General features: G+C 30.7%; 1 protein-coding gene across 14 annotated transcripts; it reads left to right on the forward strand.

Annotated features, from left to right (window-relative positions):
• Positions 1–273: 273 nt before the first annotated feature.
• LOC148607912 (uncharacterized) lies at positions 274–20625 on the forward strand. Of its 14 annotated transcripts, none has more exons than XM_088545074.1 (13): positions 275–426; positions 3540–3676; positions 9823–9959; positions 10361–10470; positions 11172–11292; positions 13004–13149; positions 13458–13483; positions 14874–14995; positions 15385–15506; positions 16868–17574; positions 18056–18093; positions 19320–19588; positions 19957–20611. In XM_088545074.1, exons 3-13 carry the CDS (start codon positions 9912–9914, stop codon positions 20024–20026), a joined length of 1779 nt encoding a protein of 592 aa, XP_088401200.1. In that variant the 5' UTR covers positions 275–426; positions 3540–3676; positions 9823–9911; the 3' UTR covers positions 20027–20611. The 14 variants fall into 14 exon arrangements, with proteins under 14 accessions (XP_088401209.1, XP_088401200.1, XP_088401201.1 ...); XM_088545081.1 differs by lacking the exon at positions 275–426 and adding an exon at positions 3035–3120 and having other exon boundaries at positions 19320–19583; positions 19957–20625; XM_088545080.1 differs by lacking the exon at positions 275–426 and adding an exon at positions 3035–3120 and having other exon boundaries at positions 16868–17547; positions 19957–20623.
• The last annotated feature ends 507 nt before the right edge of the window (positions 20626–21132 follow it).

A 21132-nucleotide genomic window follows, 5' to 3' on the forward strand; every position in this document is an offset into this window, starting at 1 on the left:
GATGTGGTAGGATAGTCAATGAGATAGTCATCCACTAAATACCAAACAACAGACAACTTAACTTATAATTGAAATGGTAAACAAAGATCGGTCCAGTTCTTGATATCGAAAGAATTAACGATAAAGATGAATAAAGACATATGTCAGGATGTGAAGTAAAAGCAAAATGATATAGAAGTTTTCTCTGCCGGTTAAAACAAATAAAAGTCTTTCAAACCATCCATTTATGTAAAATTATTTGAAAGTGTTATCACATTAGATTTCAACTTTATTTGACAGGTCTTTTATTGAACATACTAACAACACCTTAGAGTGAATAATGTGTGTTAACCTTTAACCAATGTCTATATTTATCACTTATGAAGACACTTGGAGATATGAATGGCTACCATTGTCAAGTATGTTTCGAAATAGCCAACCATTAATGTAAGTCAAATTTATTGTGATGTGAAGTTTGTGTTATAAAGTTGTTGAAATTTCGTTTGTATTGTGAAGAAAAGAATGAACCTGTGTCTTTGGTGTAAAGGGGTAATAAACTTTCAATTTACAGAATAGAAAATAAATAACCCATTGTAACCGATATATGGGTATATTTCCCTTTGTTTTGCTTTGCGAAGATGTTGTTATATAGGTGTCTTGTGTAAATGCTTGTGACATATACATTCGTATGTTACAATATACTTTACCCAGTAAGTTTATCATTATAGTACTAATATAATGACTTATTTGTTGTATAACAAACATTTCCGCTCTTCATTTATTTACTCAGAATAAATTTGTCGGTACTTAACAAAGCCATGTTTCACAAAACTATTTATTCAGTTATTTCAAGTTGAACACGTTACAAATTAATCGACAAATTTGATTAATTTGAAAGAGGTATATAATTTATACAGAGGAAAAACGGCATTAACTATAAAGAGGGAGTCCATGCAATAACTAGGCAGTGGGTGGCACATGACACATTTTGATTTCACAAAATGTTAACTCATTTCATAACATAAATGCATCCTTTCTCAAAGTTAAAATTGGGTTTTTGATTAACTTCAATGATTAAAGAGAAATAAATTGTATATAAACCACTAAAGTTAATTAAAAAGGAGAGATAACTATTTAATTTGAGAAAAAAAAATGGTTGCATTGTTCGTGAATTTAAATGTCAATATCTCTTCTACGGTTTAAAAGAAACCTTACAACAGTGTACATATACTACATTGGAACGAAATATTCAGTGGGATACAATATACCATGTGCATAAAATATTTTAGGATCTGCCGGATTTTGCATGGACAGCCTTTTAAAAAACAGACCGATATTTTGCAAATGAAACATGAACATATTGATAGGGAAACCAGTCGAAATGTATGATATACATGTACCTCTAGACAAATCTAAAATGTTTTTGTCTCACTTTCGTAATGATGGCAAACTGCGTGTAAATGATTTGAACCAAGCTAATATCAAATCAACATATTTCTAGTGTATGTCTTCAAACACAATTATATAATTTCTCGATGATATATGATAACCGTTTTGATTGATAGAGTAAACAATAAACTATCAGTCAAATTTCATGAGGCCAACACGTTTCCAAAATTTTAACATTTCACGACTGCTATCAATGATTTACTTAAAAAAAGATGTCATTATTTTCAATAGAATAACAGTGTCTGTAACTATTTGCCAATCGTGTATAATTGATTGGCACATGTATGTATACACAATAACGACATTAACGGTTAAAACAACCAACCGTGAACATGTTCGAGAAAGAATAAATTTAAAAAGGATTGCGCACACAATTTTGAAAAAAAATAATAAACCCATTTACAACTTAAATGCATTCAACACTCAAATCAAAGACTCGTATAAGAATACATGTGCTTAGAAAGCCTTTTGAATTAAGGTCCGATGCTATCCATATAAACAAAAACCATCTTAATTGTCAGGAATTTGATAATTACTTATTGCAATCTCGGTATCACTTTCAATAGCTAAAATAAACTACTTAAAAAAACAACAACAAAAAACCAAAACTGAATAAAAAAACAACTAAATATTGCATCTATACAAGACAATTACCCATTTCATCAAAGTTAATAAGATACTGCAGAATGTCTGTAAAGGAAATTTTGAACAATATATAGAGAGCAAGACATCCAGCAAGCCTCAAGAAATTTAATCTATATGAACATAAACAGTGATTTAAGAAAATAGTTTTCAATGTTTTCATCATTATCAACATTGAAAGAGTAATGAAGGGTACCAAGGTTATAACTGTTATCAAAAGAATGTAATCAACGACCAGACATGGAAAACAGACATACACAACAAAAAACATAAAACAACCAAAACCATACATACAAAGTACAAAGCAAATGAGCAACTCGCATTCCACTAAAATCTTGGAGCATGGACCAGGTGCACCGATAAGGTAAACCTTCTCTGCTTCTCTAAAAACACCCGCCGAGTTGCTCATAAAAAGGTCATGTTCGGGGTAGCCAAAAGAGGGAAGGAAAACTATGACACGTATAACAAATCAGTTTTCATGGAGCAGATGGATACACCGTAACGATCCATGAGTTCATGATGACGACCATACAACTAATGAAGAGATTACTTCAATCTTGTAGCAACATTAACCTGTTCCAGAAGCCTACTTGTTAGAAGTCTAGCAAGATACAAAAAGTATGCATAGTTTCGGCAAGCTCTAGCATAACGTATGATTTATAATATGAACACTCCTATGCAAGTTCTGAAGGAATGTTGACACAGTTGAAAGGAAAGTTGACAATTCTTAAAGATAAGTCATCGTGTTTGTCGTAAAGTTTGGTCAATAATTTTAAACCTATTTAAAAGCACATAAAGGACAATTTTCAACCGCATACCAGTTATATAATTGATTTACAACAAAATATTTTTAAATCAAGTGTATATGGGAAACAGTAGATACACTAGGTATGGCAATAACATATCAATATTGTAAGCCTTTTTTTCTTGATTACATAATTATTGAATAACAAGTTGTTGAAATGTTTAAGCTGTTAAGGAACTTCGTACAAATAGTAATCTGCAAAAGCATAAAGAAGCCATTTCGGTCAGATGTATTGTTTGAATCAGGTAAGATTCATTCCAATCATCACATAGCGCAAATTTAGTTTATATTTATCAAATAATGAACGTTCTTAAAGATAGTAAACAACTTTTGTTTGTTAACAAATTAAATATATAAACATATATTTTAAAGCAGAGAAAAAAAACGGAATATGTATAGAACGTTCCATGAAAAGAGGAAGGACAATAAACGTACAAAAGACTCCTTAAAAACCTACATTATCATTTTAGATACACTCTAAACATGTAGACGTCCACTGAGTCACCGAGGAGAACAACATGCACAAGTCTTATTGACACTTTTGTTGCACAGTCTATTTAAAGCCAACTGCTAAAATATAGGTTTTGAAGTATGAACATTGAATTTTCTCGTCTTTATTTAACTATTAACTACCTATAATATTGTAAAAGAAATTTTTTTACAGCTGTGTAATAGCTTTCCATCCAGTAAAGTGCTTGTGTCAACATTCTGATTCTGTACATTTACGATGCAAGCACTAACTAACATATAGCTATGAGAGCTGGCTGTGCCACTTACACTGCTATGCTATCCGTTATTATTGTAAGTTAATCATACAGTCCAATTCTAACTTAATTAAATAAAGAAAAAACAAACAACAAACAAATTTTAAAAAATGTAAAAGAAAAAAAAAAGAAAGAGTGAATTTGAATTATACTTTTAAGAATGTATTTGTTGTACCTCTAGTAAAAATGTGCGTACTATATTCTGCATAATACAAACTAAAATGTTTAGCTCCGAATACCTACGAATAACATTTATTTAATGTGCAAGGAAGTTTACATGTATTTTGCTATTGTGATTTGGAAACAAATCTAGACATGAACAAATGATACAACACTCTAAGACAATTATTTGTAACAGTATTTAAACAACACAGCTATACACGTGTCATGCGTCATCATTTGAATTTGTTTTAGGTTTGTCACTCTTATAGTTTTTTTTTATTAACAGAGTTCACATAATTCCATTCAAGGAAAGAAATTGTATGTTAAAATTACGTGCGGACTGCCTAATTTTAATTACTGGTTGACCATATGTCATCCCCGTCCTTCGTTGGCGTCTCGTATTAATTGTATTATTTTTCATTATTTAAATAATCATCTACAAAGACATTTACATTGTCACAATCAGAGGGATCTTGCATCAAGTTTGATATAGATTGATATCTTTACCGAACTAATCAATGTTTCTCTATAGAACTACACAGATACGGGTTTTTAAATCAATCATATAGCGGAATTCATAATGTTCTGACCAAGCCGTTATTAACTAAATACTTCATATATGCACTAAAAGCGAAAAATAGAAAATAGAATTTTCCCCTAAAAACGAACAGAAATGAAAGTTCACTAAACGAATTTAAGGTACATGTATTTGTTGCACGCACACAAACTAAATCAATAGTTTTCTAAACAAATGCATTAAAACTACTAAAATCTTTGATATATCAGCATTTCGTGTCTATTTGAAATTTGTTTTGTTTATAAGAAATTATATCACCCCAATGCACACAAAAGTACAAAATAGAAGACTGAAGTAAAATAAAGTAAGAGTTTATTTTCAGAACCCTTTTAAGAACTTTCTATGAAAGCTTACCCATATTTCAAGTCTGTTTATTAACTAAAATATGTGATCATAGCTTCTTGGTTCATTTCAGTTCTTCAAATCAGACAATATTGAATGTATTTGTCCCAGAAAATTCCTTCAAACGTGTAAAGGCTTAAAATAAACATGCAATAATGATATATTTTTGTATCATAATGACTTAATTGGAAGGTCATTCCAGGATTCATGTTTACGTGTACAGCAATGAACTTACCTTTTATAATAGAAGAATTCTTAACAAATAAAGATTCAAGTATGGATATGTATATTTATACTAATGACCAAACTTTACGACAAACGTGATGACGTTTCATTCAGAATCGTCAACTTTCCTTTCATCTGTGGCAACATCCCTTCAGCACCTGCGTATGGAGTGTTCATATCACAGCTCATACGTTATGCCAGAGCTTGCCGAAACTATTTTTTTATCTCACTAGAACTCTAACAAATAGGCTTGAAGTCATCACTATTGTCGTCATCATGAACTCGTGGATCGTTATGGTGTATCCATCTGCACCATAAAAAACTGATTTATTCAACGGGTCATAGTTTTCCTTTCCTCGTTTGTCGACACCGGAATTGACTTTTTATGAGCAACTCGGCGGGTGTTTCTAGAAAAGCAGAGGACGCTTACAATACCGGTGCACCTGCTCCCAGTTTTTAGTGGCGTCCGAGTTGCTCATTTACTTTTGTTACTTTATGTTCTTTGTTGTGTATGTCTGTTTTCCATGTCAACGTTAAAATAAAGTTTTTTATCCTTCAAAATGCACAGTTTCTGAAATTTTAAAAGGCCTTCCTGTACCTTCAGCCTTTTGATGGTGGTTGAAAAAAAGATGGTCAACCTCTATTCACATGGTGATTTTCGATCTCAGAATGAAAGTGCTTCAACAAAATATTATTTTTGAGTCCTAGTTTTAATTAAAAATTACTGAAAAAAGGTTAGTATTGGGGCTATGGGAAAATAAATACTACCGTTTTCCCTTTACAAAACAATTGCATGATATATCATTGAACAATATATAATAACTTTAGACGAGGGGATAATAATTGGTCAATGCTAGATCAACTAACGCAATAGAATATTATGTTAGGTGACTTATTTCATGTGAAAGCACGTCTGCTGATCAAAACTACACAAAACCTCATCTTTCATGTTGTTTTGAAACATGGCATAGTTCGTTTATTCAAGGAAAACCAAACCACGATAGACCTACACAAACAACTTGACGATCGCTGTTAGCGATCTCCCAATACCATGTAACAGAAGTGTATCTAGTTTTGTTGATATTCAATATTGCTGCAGTGTTGTTGTCTGTTTGAGATAAATGACTTTATTTTGACACCATAAAAAAGAAAACTGTTTCAAATTAAAAAAAAACCATCAAAATGATATAATAAATTATGGCTATTTTGTTTACAATCCCTTTGATCTTGCTAAACGATAATTTTCAATCTCATGCCAGTCGACGACCCAAATAACCTGTTGGTCTGTTGGTTTATTGCGTGTGAAATAATGGCTAATTTGTGGCCATATTTTCTAGACTACAATGAAAAATGATTAAATTTAGTAACCGATTGAAATGAAAAAATCCCAAAATTATTCCACAAATTTTAAACGGGACCGTCATAGTTAACCGATTTTTTTTTTCAAATGGTGTGTATCACAGCTGCACAACATACTGCACAAAACAGCGATAAACAGAATATTAAATATTTTTTCAACTCGCGGGAGTTTCGTATGCTTTTCTCTTCTCGCGGCAGAGCCGCTCCACGAGATCAGCATAATAAACTCCCGCGAGTTGAAAAAAAATATTAAATAATCTAATAATAATATATAATTTTTGTATTGTAATTTACCAAAAAGGTTGGTTTTCACAATGTGTTTATTTTTTTTTTAAATTGCCTTGTCTTTGTTTTATATATACACATGTCCGTATTTAACATCGCCAATAACTATTCAATCGCGTCATCGAACTTTCATTTATTTAAGTATTACAATTGTCACATAAGCAATCTCTTATATAACGAATTCATTGTTTTCTTTACAGTCAGATAAGGGTACAAACTATGTGCATACTCTATTTAGGAAGTGGTGACTCTAAGAAATCATGTTAGCATGTTACAATGTATACACTGTGATTATCCTTAAGGACTACAAAGTTATTGAAATTCAATTTTAAATTAAACAATACCAATTTAAACACAAAAAAGAAATAAACAAAAACCCATTAAATTATGACATTTTGAACACATGATTTGCAGTTTTCAGACTACATTTTAAATTTTGCAAATCATGTACATGCTTGTCTTATGACGATGACATGTCTAGAATGTTTCAATAGTCATGACATTGTGTTTCTGAACAGAATAAATAAAAGCACCTGATCAAATATATTTTTCTTCAGTTAAAATGTCCCTTTTAACATTTTCCTTTGAGAATAAAATGGCATCCTGAATATATTTTTCTTTACAATCTTGTGTCTATCAGTTTTGTAATATTTTTATTATTTTTTTTGTATGCGATTATATTTCTTTTTTCTTCGTTTTCAGATACATATAAAAATGCTTTATATGTTGATAGAGATTGAACACAGATATATATCTATTTTATATTTATGTGCTAATATCGTTGATTTTCAAAACATGTTTAAAACTATTTCTTCAACAAAAGATATCTATGTTACAATATACTATATCCATTAAGTTTATCATTTTCGTACTAATGTATGACTTATTTGTTGTATAACAAATTTTCGGTCTTAACTAAAAATATGTTTTGGTGCTTAACGAAACCAAGCTTCACAAAACTATTCATTTAATTATTTCAAGTGGTGCACGTAACAAACTAATCGACAAATTTGATTAAGAAGCATAGTATTTATTTGTACCAAGAACGGCATTAATTCTTAAGAGGAGTCCATACAAAAACTAGGCAGTGTGTGGCATATGACAAATTTTGTTTTCAAATAATGTTCACCCATTTCATAACACAAATGTATCCTTTCTAAAATTTAAGATAAGGTTTTTGATTAACGTCAACGATTAAAGAAAAATAAATTATATATAAAGCATTGAAGTTCATTTAAAAGGGGGAGATAACTGTTTAATTTGAGCGAAATGTGGTTGCATTGTTCGTGAATTATAATGTCAATATCTGAGCCATCCATTATCGATTTAAAACAAACTTTATACTATTTGGAATACATATGATATATTACATTGGGACAAAAAAGTAAGTGGGATACAATATCCCTTTTTAACCCAATATTATAGGATATGCCTGATTTTTGCATGGTCATGCTCTTACAAAAAACAGGCCGAGACTTTGCAAATGGAATGTGAACATATTGATTAGGAAATGATCAATCCAAAAGTACGATATACATGTACCTGTAGACGCATTAAAATGCTTTTGTTTCACTTTCGTAATGAAACCAAAACTGCGTGTAAAGGATTGAACCAAGCAATTGAACATATTTGTAGTGTATGTCTTCAAACGTACAAAATTATATAATTTCTCGATGATATATGATAACTGCTTTGGTTGTTAGAGTAAACAATAAACTATCAAACATATTCATGAGGCCAACAAGTTTTCAAAATGTCAAATTTCACGACTGCTATCAGCGATTTACTTAAGAAATATGTCATTATTTTCAATAGAATAACAGTGTTTGTAACGTTTTGCCAATCGTGTATAAATTACCGGTACATGTTCACGTTCGGACGTTTTTTCCGTTAATGTCGTTATTCCGTATACATACATGTACCGTTAATATATAAAATAAAAACATTATAATTTCCATAAATAATTACTGATTGCAAACTAGGTATCACTTTCAATAGTTAAAATAAACAATCTGAAAAAAAGACCGAAAAATTACAAAAAAAAAACAACGAAGAGAAAACAACTCAGCATTGCATTTACACTGGAAAATTACCCGTTTCGTTAAAGTTAGTTAGTTACTGCAGTATGTCTGTAAAAGGAATTTTGAACAATGCTTAAGAGAACAAAACATCCAGCAAGCCTTCAGAAATTGAATCGATTTGTAAATAAAATGTAATTAAAAAAATGATTTTTAATATTTCCATCATTGTCAGTTGGTAAACATTGACAAACGATCTAATAATACATCGTTTATATAGGATTCTTCATAAACCTTATGGGCAAACATTTGTATCTCATATGGTACCTAATCATCACCAAAACTTGATTAATTAAGATATTTTAACATTGATGAAATATAGATGTGACCTTGTGTACAACCTTTTAATATGCGATTCAGTATTATCTTTTCGGTTTCAGATGTTTTGGAAAGGAAAATTAATATGTAATTGTGATTTGTGTGGAATTAACACATAAATGGTTTTAACATTTGAAATATCAAACTAATTAAAATCACACAACAATATAATGTTTAAGCGCATACCAGTTATATAATTGCTTACAACATATTATAAATCATCTGTATACGAGAAACAGTAGATAAACATTGGTATGGCGATAAAATATCAATATTGAATGCCTTTTATTATTACATAATTCTTGAATAGCAAATCGTTTAAAATGTATAAGTTGTTAAGGAACTATTTATAAATAGTAATCTTCAAAAGCCCATAGAAGCCATTCCAGTCACATGTATTGTTTAAATCAGGTAAGATTCATTCCAACCATCACAAAGCGCAAGTTTAGTTTACATTTATCAGATAAGGAACGTTCATAAAGATAGTACAATGGGTTGTTTTTTGTTGTTGTTTTTTTTTTAAATAAATATATATAAGTAATTTGATATAAACTGAAAATATGCAGAGCAGAGAACAAGCGGAATATGTGTAGAAAAGAGAAAATATATATATATATACGTAAATAGGAATCTTAAAGACCTACATGTTCAAATGAGATACACTGTCAACGGGTAGAGTCACCGAGCATAATAACTTGCACACGGCTTATTGACACTTAAGATGCACGGCCCATTTAAAGTCAACTAAAATTTAGGTTTTAAAATATGAATGTTGGTTTTTCTCGTCTTGATTTAACTATTCACTACCTATAATATTGTAAATAAAATTATTTACAGATATGTAGTGGCTTTCCCTACAGTAAGTTGCTTGTTCCAACACACTGATTCTGTACATTTACGAGGCAGGTTATAACAAACAGATAGCTATGAGAGATGGTTTTGTCATATACTCCGCTTTGCTTTCCGTTATTCTTGTAAGTTAATCATACAGTACAATTCTTAGATGCAACTTAAAAAAAAACAAAACCAAAAACGAAAGTAAAACAAGAAAAAAAGAATGATTTTGAATTATACTTTTAACAATGTATTGGTTGTGCCTTTAAAAAAGAATGTGCGTACTGTATTCTGCATAATACAAACTGAAATTTTTAGCACCGAATACCCACAAATTGCATTTATTTAAAGTGCAAGGAAGTTTACATGTATTTTTTTATTGTGATTTGGAAACAAATTTAGACATGAAAAAATGATACAACATTCTAAGAAGACAACTATTTGTAAAACTATTTGAAAACCACAGCTATACACGTGTTATTGCGTCATCTTTAATTGAACTTGTTTTAAATTTTCACTCTTAAAGTTCTTTTTGCAACAGAATTCACATAATTCGGTTCAAGGAAAGGCACTTTCTGTCAAAGTTATCAGTTCTACGTGCGGAGTGCCTGATTGCAATTTCTATATGACCATATGTCATCCCCGTCCATCGTAAGTTTGTATCTCGTTTTAATTGTGTTTTTTTTTTTTATTTTTTAAATATTCATCTACATTGACATTTACACTGTGATATGAACAAATAGAGCTCATGCTCATTTTTAGGACGCTTACCCTACCGGTGCACCTGGTCAACACTCCCAGTTTTTAGTGGAGTCATTTGCTTTTGTTACATTGTATGTGTGATTTTATTTACTTTATGCTCTTTGTTGTGTATGTCTGGTCTTTGTCTCCTTTCCCCTAAACATGAATTGAAATAAAAGTTAACTAAAAGAATTGAAAGTACATGTATTTGGTGCATGCATACAAACTAAATCAACAGTTTTCAAAACAAATATGAAAACAGATAAAATCTTTGATAAATCATCATTTCATATCATGTAATATATTTCTTCAAGGCATGATATATATCATACATAAATGTTACTTACATTTTGAAAGTGTTTCTTAAAAGGATAATTTAAATACGTTATTTCAGAACAGATATTTGTATACAAGGTATGATAAAGCAGTAAGAACTATTTACAGGTAGTTCATTTGATATATTATCGTTTCATTGAAAAAAATTAAATGCATATTTGATGTATATATTTTGAACTTTACTGTCATAGTATGTTACTGTATTTCAAGGGAACCAAGGTTATAGCGGATAATTGGGTATAACTTTATTTTTCAATGACTGTATTTATGTGTAGATTTTGCAATAAACCAACTATCGTCGATTATAACGAATGCCTAGAAGAGAAAAATTTCGATGGCCAAACAGTCAAAATGAGATACAAAGCAGGGGACAACCAAACATACGCTTACACAAAGGTATGTAAATACAAGATACCAATCAAATAAATGTTGCTCATTTCGGTATGGTGTTCATGTATTTCAAGGAGTAGCCATTCATCAGCAGTATTATAACAAAATACTTGTAATGATAAAAAGAAAGAAAAACATCTAAGAAGTACTTAAACCAAAATATACAACATTGAAAGCCAAATAAAGCACCAATAAATTTAACCAAACTTTGTCAAATTGTACAGTTCTCTTGACCAGATCTCATATAATTTACACAATTTCGTTCATGCGAATGCATTTACTCATCTACATTTGTTTTTGTTTCATGATTAAGTGACATGTACTTTTGAGCATTTGCAAATGTAAATGGGCGAGTATTTTGGTCTAAATAGATAATATAATTAACATACACAGTCTTGTTTTCAAATCAAGTGAGAATACTGAAGTAAATTTATATCTGAGATCATTTACTTTGAAAATACAGGTTTTAACTATTTTCTTTTTCGTCAAGGTTGGTTGCACTTTATTGAGTAGATTCATAGCCATATATATTATAAGCATAATTAGATATTTCAAATCCTGCCAGATTTTCATTTAAGTACAGCAAATAAGAATATAAACAGAGGTTCATTTTTATTAGACATCTGAATGATTTCTGGATTTCCGTATTATATTTGGATAATCCTGTGTTATAATTTTAAGGAGGGGATGTTCAACGTTTCCCAGAGTGTAAAATGTACTGTTACTACGGCTAAAAGGATTTCAAATTATTTGATAGTGGATCAAGTATAAACAAATACTTTATCCTTTTAATTTCTAAAAAAAACTGTATTAGTTGTATAATACAGTTTCGGATTTATCAGTAGTGGTATCCGGAGTTTACACCCTTTTCGTTATGTAGGAAAGAATGCCCAATTTGTCAGTTGATCAAATGATAGGCTGAACCTCTATATATATAGAAATATAATGTTTTAATTCACCCCTCTTCTGGATTGACCCGTTTGTTGTTGCACTTTGGATTTTCTTTGCAGCTTATTCTAACAACATTTGTCTTGAGCTAACTATTTACATGTATATGTTTTATTCCTTTATATCTACTACTTTCTAGTTCTTTTCCCTAAATGTAATAGATTTTCTAAAAACTAATAAATAGAAAAAAACATAAGTTTTATTCCTTGTAAGATTTTCATAGTTGCACAGATGATATAATGCGATTGGTGAATGGTTAAATTTAAAACAAAAACAATTTCATGATAGAGTTTACGTTCCTATTTACTTTTTCAGAAATGTGTTTGGTTTATATGAAATGATATCAATCCAATGCACACAAAAAAGACCAAAAAAAAAAAAAAAATAAAAAATAAAAAAATAAAAAAAATGAAGTAAAATTAGACCGAATTTACTTTCAGGTGAAACTTTTTAAAGAAGTTTCTGTAAAGGCTAACACTTATTATCAAGACTGTTTATTAACTAAAAGATGTGATCTTAGCGTATTGGTTCATTTCAGTTCTTAAACTGAGATAATAATAATTGCATTTGTACCAAAATATAATCCTTCAAACGTGTGAAAAAAACGTAAAACAAACATGGAATAATGAAATATTTTTATATCATAATGGCTAAATTGGGAGGTCATTCCAGGGTTCGTGTTTACGTGTACAGCGATGAACGTATATTTCATAGTAGAAATATCGACCAATAAAGATTCAAATATGAGTACGTAAATTTTTTTAACAAGGTTTCTGACCAGTTCTACATTGCACTATTTAAAAATGGGCTTATATATGAGAGTAATCCACTTGTATTACTTTGCCAAAGCGCAGAAGAATCTGTAACGCCAAATGAGCGAAATATTACAGCAACAGACATATCGGGAAAATACAGGTAATTATTTAACAAAAAAGAAAATAGAGCACAATAAATATGACGCCAACAGCATATATCTTAAATTGACTCTGAAGTGATTTTTTTTTATTAAACTAACTAGTTTTCGTTTTAAAGTTAATTTTATGTCACGTTAATTTCAGGTGGTCATTCAATTTCTTTGAGCAAAATTAGCGCTTTTTAATTTCATGTTATCATGTACTGCAATTCTGTATTGAAAATCTAGATGTTACAATACATCTAAACGTAATTTTACAACAAAAATATAACTATATAGTTTGGAAACTTAAATACGTACATTTTTGCAGGCTTACATTTTTGGTATCAGAAACAGGTAAGTCTTACTTTAGAAATGTTTCACTTTTTGTTAATCAATCAATTATGACTATCATTATGATTTTATACATACTGCATGACGTAGAGGATGATACCCCAAAGTAACACACAAGGTAGATGTATCCCCCGAGGCGTAATCGAAGTTGATGTAATTTCTGAGTTGGTCACTCGGTGTATCACCCTCTGATGCAGGCAATATGTGTTATATCATTCTAAATACACCTTTTAATACATCGACTTTTATGTACGTGTGCATAACTTTTAAGAAACGTATATGAAGTTAAACTCTGTTGTAATTGTTGCAGTTCCTAAGATAGAATAATTCTACAATAAATCAACAATAGCAAAAGAATGATGAACAAACATGATTACTTCCAGTACTATTTATACAATATCTTAAATGAAAATAAAACGTTGAATCAACGGACAAGGAAAACAGGGAGATCTATAGTAATGAAGGTAATGTATCGGGATGTTTTATCGTGGGGATATATCATAACTACAAATGATGTTTAAGGGACAGGAATTGCAACGACGAAAAAAGACTCATAATGCTTATCCAATTGAATTTTGCGATTTCGTAAGAAGTAAAAATCTTTACATAAAACGCCCTTAACATTACTGAAAGAACAGAAGACTGTTTTGTTTTTAAATTGAAATGGTCTTAAATGTAAAGGTCAAGGTTCGACACCAACTTTATTGAGGTTTTAATTCTTCTTAATTCAAAGACCCATTTTCTCTGGATGCGGCAAAGCTCAGAAATAGCAAGGTTATGAACATGGGTGTTTTGTTATTTGATTGGTTTGACATGTCAAGTAGGCAAAACTATAATTAAATACTCGACTGACATTTAAGTTATAGCTATTTTCATTAAGACCTAAATTGGTGAACAAAGCAGTCTGTTCAAACTCTCCTTATCAAATACTTTTAATTATTCTATTATTAATTTATTTTGCCGAAGAATTAATTATGCATTTTTTAAATTTATTTCTTCTTCTAATATTAAACTGCACCTAAATTGATCATATTTTTTTTTCATACGTTTGATCCATTTTTTTAATCATACACGTAATGAAGATTTTTATGACAACTCATTTGTCTACATGTACATGTCATGAATGTGTTAACAATGCAAGATATTTATCTGAATTATTTATATGCAAAGACGCCGGTTAAAAAGTAACTTTTTATTGAAATTTAAGCAACATAATCAATATTTGTTTCATCTGAATTGAGAGTGGTCACGATCAATGTTGTTAATTGAAATATTACAAATCAAACCATCCCCAACAGTATAATGGAAATATAACATTATTAAGGCAAGGTTAGTTTATTTAAACATTAACAGGATTAATGTATAAGGAAAGTCTTTACTTTTTGTACTTAAGATGACCCAACAGTAGCAGAAACTACAACAACCCCAAAGGATACAAGTGTCCCTATTAATGGAACATTAACTACAAACTTTGTCACACCGTCGACAGCAAATATATATTTGACAGTGACAAACGTAAGTGTGTGGATAACTATAGGTGTTCATTGTTGATTATCAGTTAAAACCAAATTTTGAGAATGATTTAAGATCATATTGATGTCCTTTTTTACATTGAGCTCGTCGTCAACGAAAAGAACACTTAATTCATAAGTCGAGAACAGCATTATCGAGCTGATTCAATGCAAAAACATTATTGATATCACTCTAAACTAATCTACAGTAACTTGAGTTTGACAAACCCTTATGACAGAACAACGCGAATAATAGTAGTCATGCTCATTAAATGTATAAGCGATAGTGGTTTTCAGATTCGTACCAAACATGTTTATTATCACTTGTTATGAAACTGAATAAAATATCAATTTATAACTTTATACGACTGATGTGTGTTTTCTATACCGCAGATCTCGAAACATTTCCCAACATCGCCTTCACCATTGAAACCTTTAGTATTGGTATACATTTCTGTCGGCACTGCACTGTGTTCAGTATTACTCGTTATTATAGGGTGCCTTCTATATAGAAAGTAAGTTGTTATCCATAAATTATACAAAGCTATTCTATCGGTTCATACATAGTAAACAGATGAAACAAGATTCGAGCTGAAATATTTTTTTTTTCAAAAAGAGAAAATTGATATACCAAATTACCAACAACACGTTCAAATAGACTCTAAAAGTAAATGAGCAAACCGGACTCTATTACAAAATCGGAGCATGGCCCAAATGCGGTTGTAGAGTTAGAGTACTCTGCATTTTCATCCGTCAAGTTGCTCATACAATATTATGTCCGTGTAGATAAAAGAGGAAATGGAAACTATTGCACGGATATCAAACCGGTTCTAGGTGCAGATTGATAGACCATGACGATCCAAGAGTTCATGATGACGGCCATAAAATTATTGTAGTGCTGAATACTGCGGGGAACTTAGTTGTGGATAGTTTTTAAAGCGTCCGACTATCAGCTGGTGTATTTTCGCAAGTTGCTGTTTGACAAATCGTTGTTTGCACCTCCTATCTTCATCTATCAGTCTTTTTTTTCTGACACTTCATACAGGTCAAAAGCACGACTTGGAAGCGAGGAAATTGTGAAGAAATTTTGTTTCGGCTACCTTTACGCAAATTAGATTATGACCTGGTTATAAGTGAAATATCTTATGTGTCCTCCAACCCAATATTGTCCGCATTTAAATCTTTACCCACTAGAAAAATAGAATATACTTACTGTATATTTGTTTTGATAACAAAATGTACTTTGACGATATGAACGCGAATACTAATCAACATCTAAACATTAATCTGGTATTTGCGGAAATTTTAAGATGATAATGAAAAAAAGCGTTGGAAAAATGATACAAAAATAATCGTACTATTTAGTTTTATCCTTTGCAAACAACTTGTTGTACTATGCCTAGAATGTACGGTTGTTTGGTTTATTTATCAATCAGAATTTCTGTGACACAGTTTTTAAGGAAATGATATCGTGCGTTTTGTACAACAAGGTGTCAAAAATTTGATTTTGAAGAATTCCACTGATAATAATTTTCATTTTCACAATGTTAACAGTTAAAATATTTACTTTCACACACATATAGTTAAGTATTTATTTTCATAGATTTAATAGCACAATTTTCAAAAATCTTTCCTCTCTCTACTCAAAGTCAAATGGCCATCAACAGATTTCGACAGCCCAATAGATGTATTTGTCACAACTGGTTGCGAAAATAGTTTTTTATTCTTGTGAGGTGAGTTGTTCACTGATACACATAGAATATATTCATTTATGTCACTTTGGTAATATTTCGTTCATAGAGTAAAGCTGCCAAAAAACATTTAATTGACAGGCAAAAAATACCTTTTTAGTATACGAACATATTTCAATTGACAGATTGTTAAGAAATAAAACTGGCCATGCTGAAAAACCATCAGATAAAGCAGAAAATCCCTCCAAACAACTGGCATCGGTAGAAGAAAGTAAAAGCAAGGTAAGGGCTAAAGGAGTTGATTACAGAAACAGTCATTCCAATTCAGGTGAAAACAGCAATGCAAAAGCTTATTTGGATAAATTAAAGAATGATATCAAAACAGTTGACGAAGAAATGCCTAGAAGTGATACAAAACGCAATAAAAATCAATGTAATAACAAAGATCCAACCGATGATATAGAAGAAAATGTAAGCCCTTTGGATTCGAGTCGAAATGATAAAAATCACGAAATAATAAAAAAATCGGTAGCTGATGAGGTCGCAGCAACAAATTATGTTGTCACAAAATCAGATACAAAAGTTACTACTACTAATAAAAATCAAAAATTGCAAGAGAAAACGAAACCAAGCATGAATTCTAATGATATACCAAGTCCCTTTAATCCAAGATCAGAAGAAGAAGTAACACACAGCAACGATCCGTATGAAAAAGTATCAACAGAAGATGAAACCGACGAATTGAGAAAACCCAAAAAACAAAAGAAATCAGATGTTATCAATCATGCTGAATGTTGCTCAAGAAAAACCAACGATGAAATGTTAGCAACAGCCTCTGACTCATCCGAGACAACAGTACCCTCTGGTAGTACTTCATCATCTGAACAGAGAAGTAATTCATCTTTTCTATTAAACTAGAAATCTGTAACTGGAATTCTGTAACGATGAATTTAGAATATATTAATAATTAAAGTTAAGTATTAGCTACTCACCGATATAATTATAAAAAAAAACAAATATGAAAAAAGGGGGAACGCGGTGATAAATGAAGGCATAATATGGTAAATAAATGAATAAACAAAGCATGTGAACTTCTTGCTTTCATATCGTGGTATTCGTAGGTATGGCTTATAAACACTTACAATACTCTTATGAAAAGACTTTTTTCAACAATGGTTGGTTAAGAAAGGTTTTGGATTTTTCAGGGTTCGTTTCAGACAAGTGTCACTCTTAAATATGATTGTTTTGTTTCAAAAATCTATTGCTTCAAAGCAGTAAGTAGTATATCACCAACTATATATAGTCAGGACTTTTCAAACACGCAATTTGCAGTTTTATACAAATATAGACTGACTAAGTATATTCCCCTCTAGGACATCCTAATGAAGAAGTTCGGATATTAAGTAATGAGGTTGGTAACTTAAAGATTAATGCTACTGCTTGAACGTTGCAATCATTTTGCAGAATCAGACATTTGTGAAAGACCAAAAACTTATCAGACATTTTGTAAAAATTCTTTCATTTGTCTACACTTTAAAAGTAGTGAAGAAAAAAAACAACGTTTGTTTACAATGTTGTGAAAAATCAAGACAAAGAAGTAATACTGCTGTACAGTTTGTTATTTACCTTTGTTGTGTTTTTGTTTTTGTTTTTTTTGTTTTTGTTTTTGTTTTTGTTTTTTGTAAAACAATAAAATCATATAACACGTATCGGATATTTTTACGAGGCGATTATATCTACATTGTAAACATGTAATATTATACAACATATTTCAAGGTCACTGCTCAATGGAATACACGAATACTGACTTGAATAGTTGAACTTTTATCACAGTATTCATTTATTAGAGATATTGATACATTTAAATTCTGGTTTTTACGACAAACGTGATGACTTTTTATTCAGAATTGTCAACGTTCCTTTCATTTGTGGCAACATTCCTTCGGCTCCTGCGTATGGAGTGTTCATATCACAACTCATACGTTATGCCAGAGCTTGCCGAAACTACGCAGACTTTTTGTATCGCGCTAGAACGAACTCTAACAAATAGGCTTCTGGAACAGGGTTATGTTGCTACAAGATTGAAGTCATCACTACAGAAGTTTTATGGTCGCCATCATGAACTCGTGGATCGTTAAGGTGTATCCATATTTTCCTTTCCTTGTTTGTCTACCCCGAACTTGACTTTTTATGAGCAACTCGGCGGGTGTTTCTAGAAAAGCAGAGGACGCTTACACTACCGGTGCACCTGGTCCATGCTCCCAGTTTATAGTGGAGTCCAAGTTGCTCATTTACTTTTGTTACTTTGTATGTATGATTTTAGTTACTTTATGTTCTTTGTTGTGTATGTTTGTTTTCCATGTCTGGTCTTTGTCCCTGTACTACATTCTTTTGATTACCGCTATAACCGTGGTTCCCTTGATTACTCTTTAATATTTACACATAACAAAAATGAGTTTTTTCTTTTAATCTGTTTTGTTTCTTTGTAAAACTTGTTTATGTATGTTTGTTTTTTTGTTGGTGTCTGAAATATTTATTATTGCTTAATTCATTACAAAAATAAATGCTACAAAAATGCAACATCAATGATAATAAATCAGTATATTTGAATTAATGTTCACATTAAATTCGATGTAGAATAATGAGATGTCACACCTGAAGCAGAAAATAGAAAGATTAAACGACCAAGTTGCCTCATTTAAAAGTCAACATGCGAGGAAAATAAAAAAGTTAGAAAGCAAAATAGAAAACTTGGAATCAAGAAACAAACTGTACAATGATCAAATAGAATCACATAGAGAACAAATTATATCTCTGGAGAAGAAAAAGAAAAGGAATACTGTGAGGAAAAGATTAAAACCAAAGAAGACAACTGTTGTTCGAACTAAAAAGAATGCAACTGTAAGGTATACATTTTACATCTGAATATCATGCTTTACTGTCTTAAGGACAGCTTCAAATATCAAAAGTATCAAAATACTGACAGTAAATTGCTTCCGAAAAAGATAAAATGTCACCATTAAAATCCTAATCACTTGGTAAAGCAACGAAACTAATGCAAATACACCTATGTAAATACCTTATGTTTACCATTTTGTTTATAGTTTAATGGCTATAGTTTTGTATGTATGATTTTAGTTACTTTATGTTCTTTGTTGTTTATGTCTGTTTTCCATATCTGGTCTTTGTCCCTGGATTGCATTCTTTTGATTACCGCTATAACCTTGGTTCCATTGATTACTCTTTAACATTAACGGTTATTTTTATTTTATAGAACACCTAAGCAGACCAAACTACTACGACGATTGCTGATATACACACTCAAAACATATAAAGTAATATAGGAACAATCATGAAGAAGCAGTTATTATATGTACTAAAACAGACATGTTTTTTTTTTGTAGTTTACTGCTAATATTACATAACTATCTGTTAGTGATATATTAAAAAAATACACAAATACATTTTGAGGTTTCTTTTAATTTCTTGAAAGATGTTGTCACAAACCTTTACGGTACCTAAATGGTTTGGTTTATGGTGTTTTCATTTAGGTGTTTACTTGACATTACTCCAAGAAAAATTTCTGAAAGCGATACTGAACTAAAAATCTTGTTTTCTATTGATTTTACATTCCGTTCTTTTATTCCAAAAAAGTTAAATAGCACCACCTTTACAAATGAGTGTGAATAATGAATTATCTGGCATCTGCAGGAAATGACCCCCCTAAAATAATTTTAAAAAAGGCTGCATTTATAAAGTTTGATAAGTTAGGTACACTATTTTGGAATCGAACCCTTGAATTCCGGAATACTGAGATTGCGTCTACTAGACTTCAGTATAAAAAAACATTTGCACCAATAATGTACTGATATCATTTTTTCCATAAAACGAGAGCGAGAGAATGACTTTCATGTTCTCATGTTTGTGCTTTCAAATAATGTATAAAATAATTTTCTGAATAAAACCATTCATCCAATTGTAGTTTAATTAGATTGTACAACGTGTAACGTAGATAGAACTTCCCTACCGATACCAGGTGTGGAGGGTAAACTATTTGTTGCAATAGTAAACGCCATGAATAGAATGTACCTACCATGATCAGATTGTGCCAAATATGACATGTCTAAATATCTTTCTTGTCTCTGTGAGCCCTCCCACAAAACAAGTAACAATATTAAAAAACAATGACAAGCCTGGACCAGTCATATAATACGAACACTGTAAAAGAAAAAAAACAGTTAATGTGAAAAACAAGTTATACAATCCGCATGGACGTTATACTTGATTCTTGGACCCGACACTTTCATTAAAGATCATATCATACCATACAAGTTTACACCTCGAATTCAAATGTGCTGGAAATAATGAAGATTGGGCATTCTATATGTTTTAAAGGTTTCCATTTTACGGTGTATCTGTGAACACAATAAAAGCGGAAGTTCGTTCTGTT

Source organism: Perna viridis, chromosome 9, assembly GCF_037379345.1.
Source record: "Perna viridis isolate PV_CMFRI_1.1 ecotype Kerala chromosome 9, ASM3737934v1, whole genome shotgun sequence".
Lineage (NCBI taxonomy): Eukaryota > Metazoa > Mollusca > Bivalvia > Mytilida > Mytilidae > Perna > Perna viridis.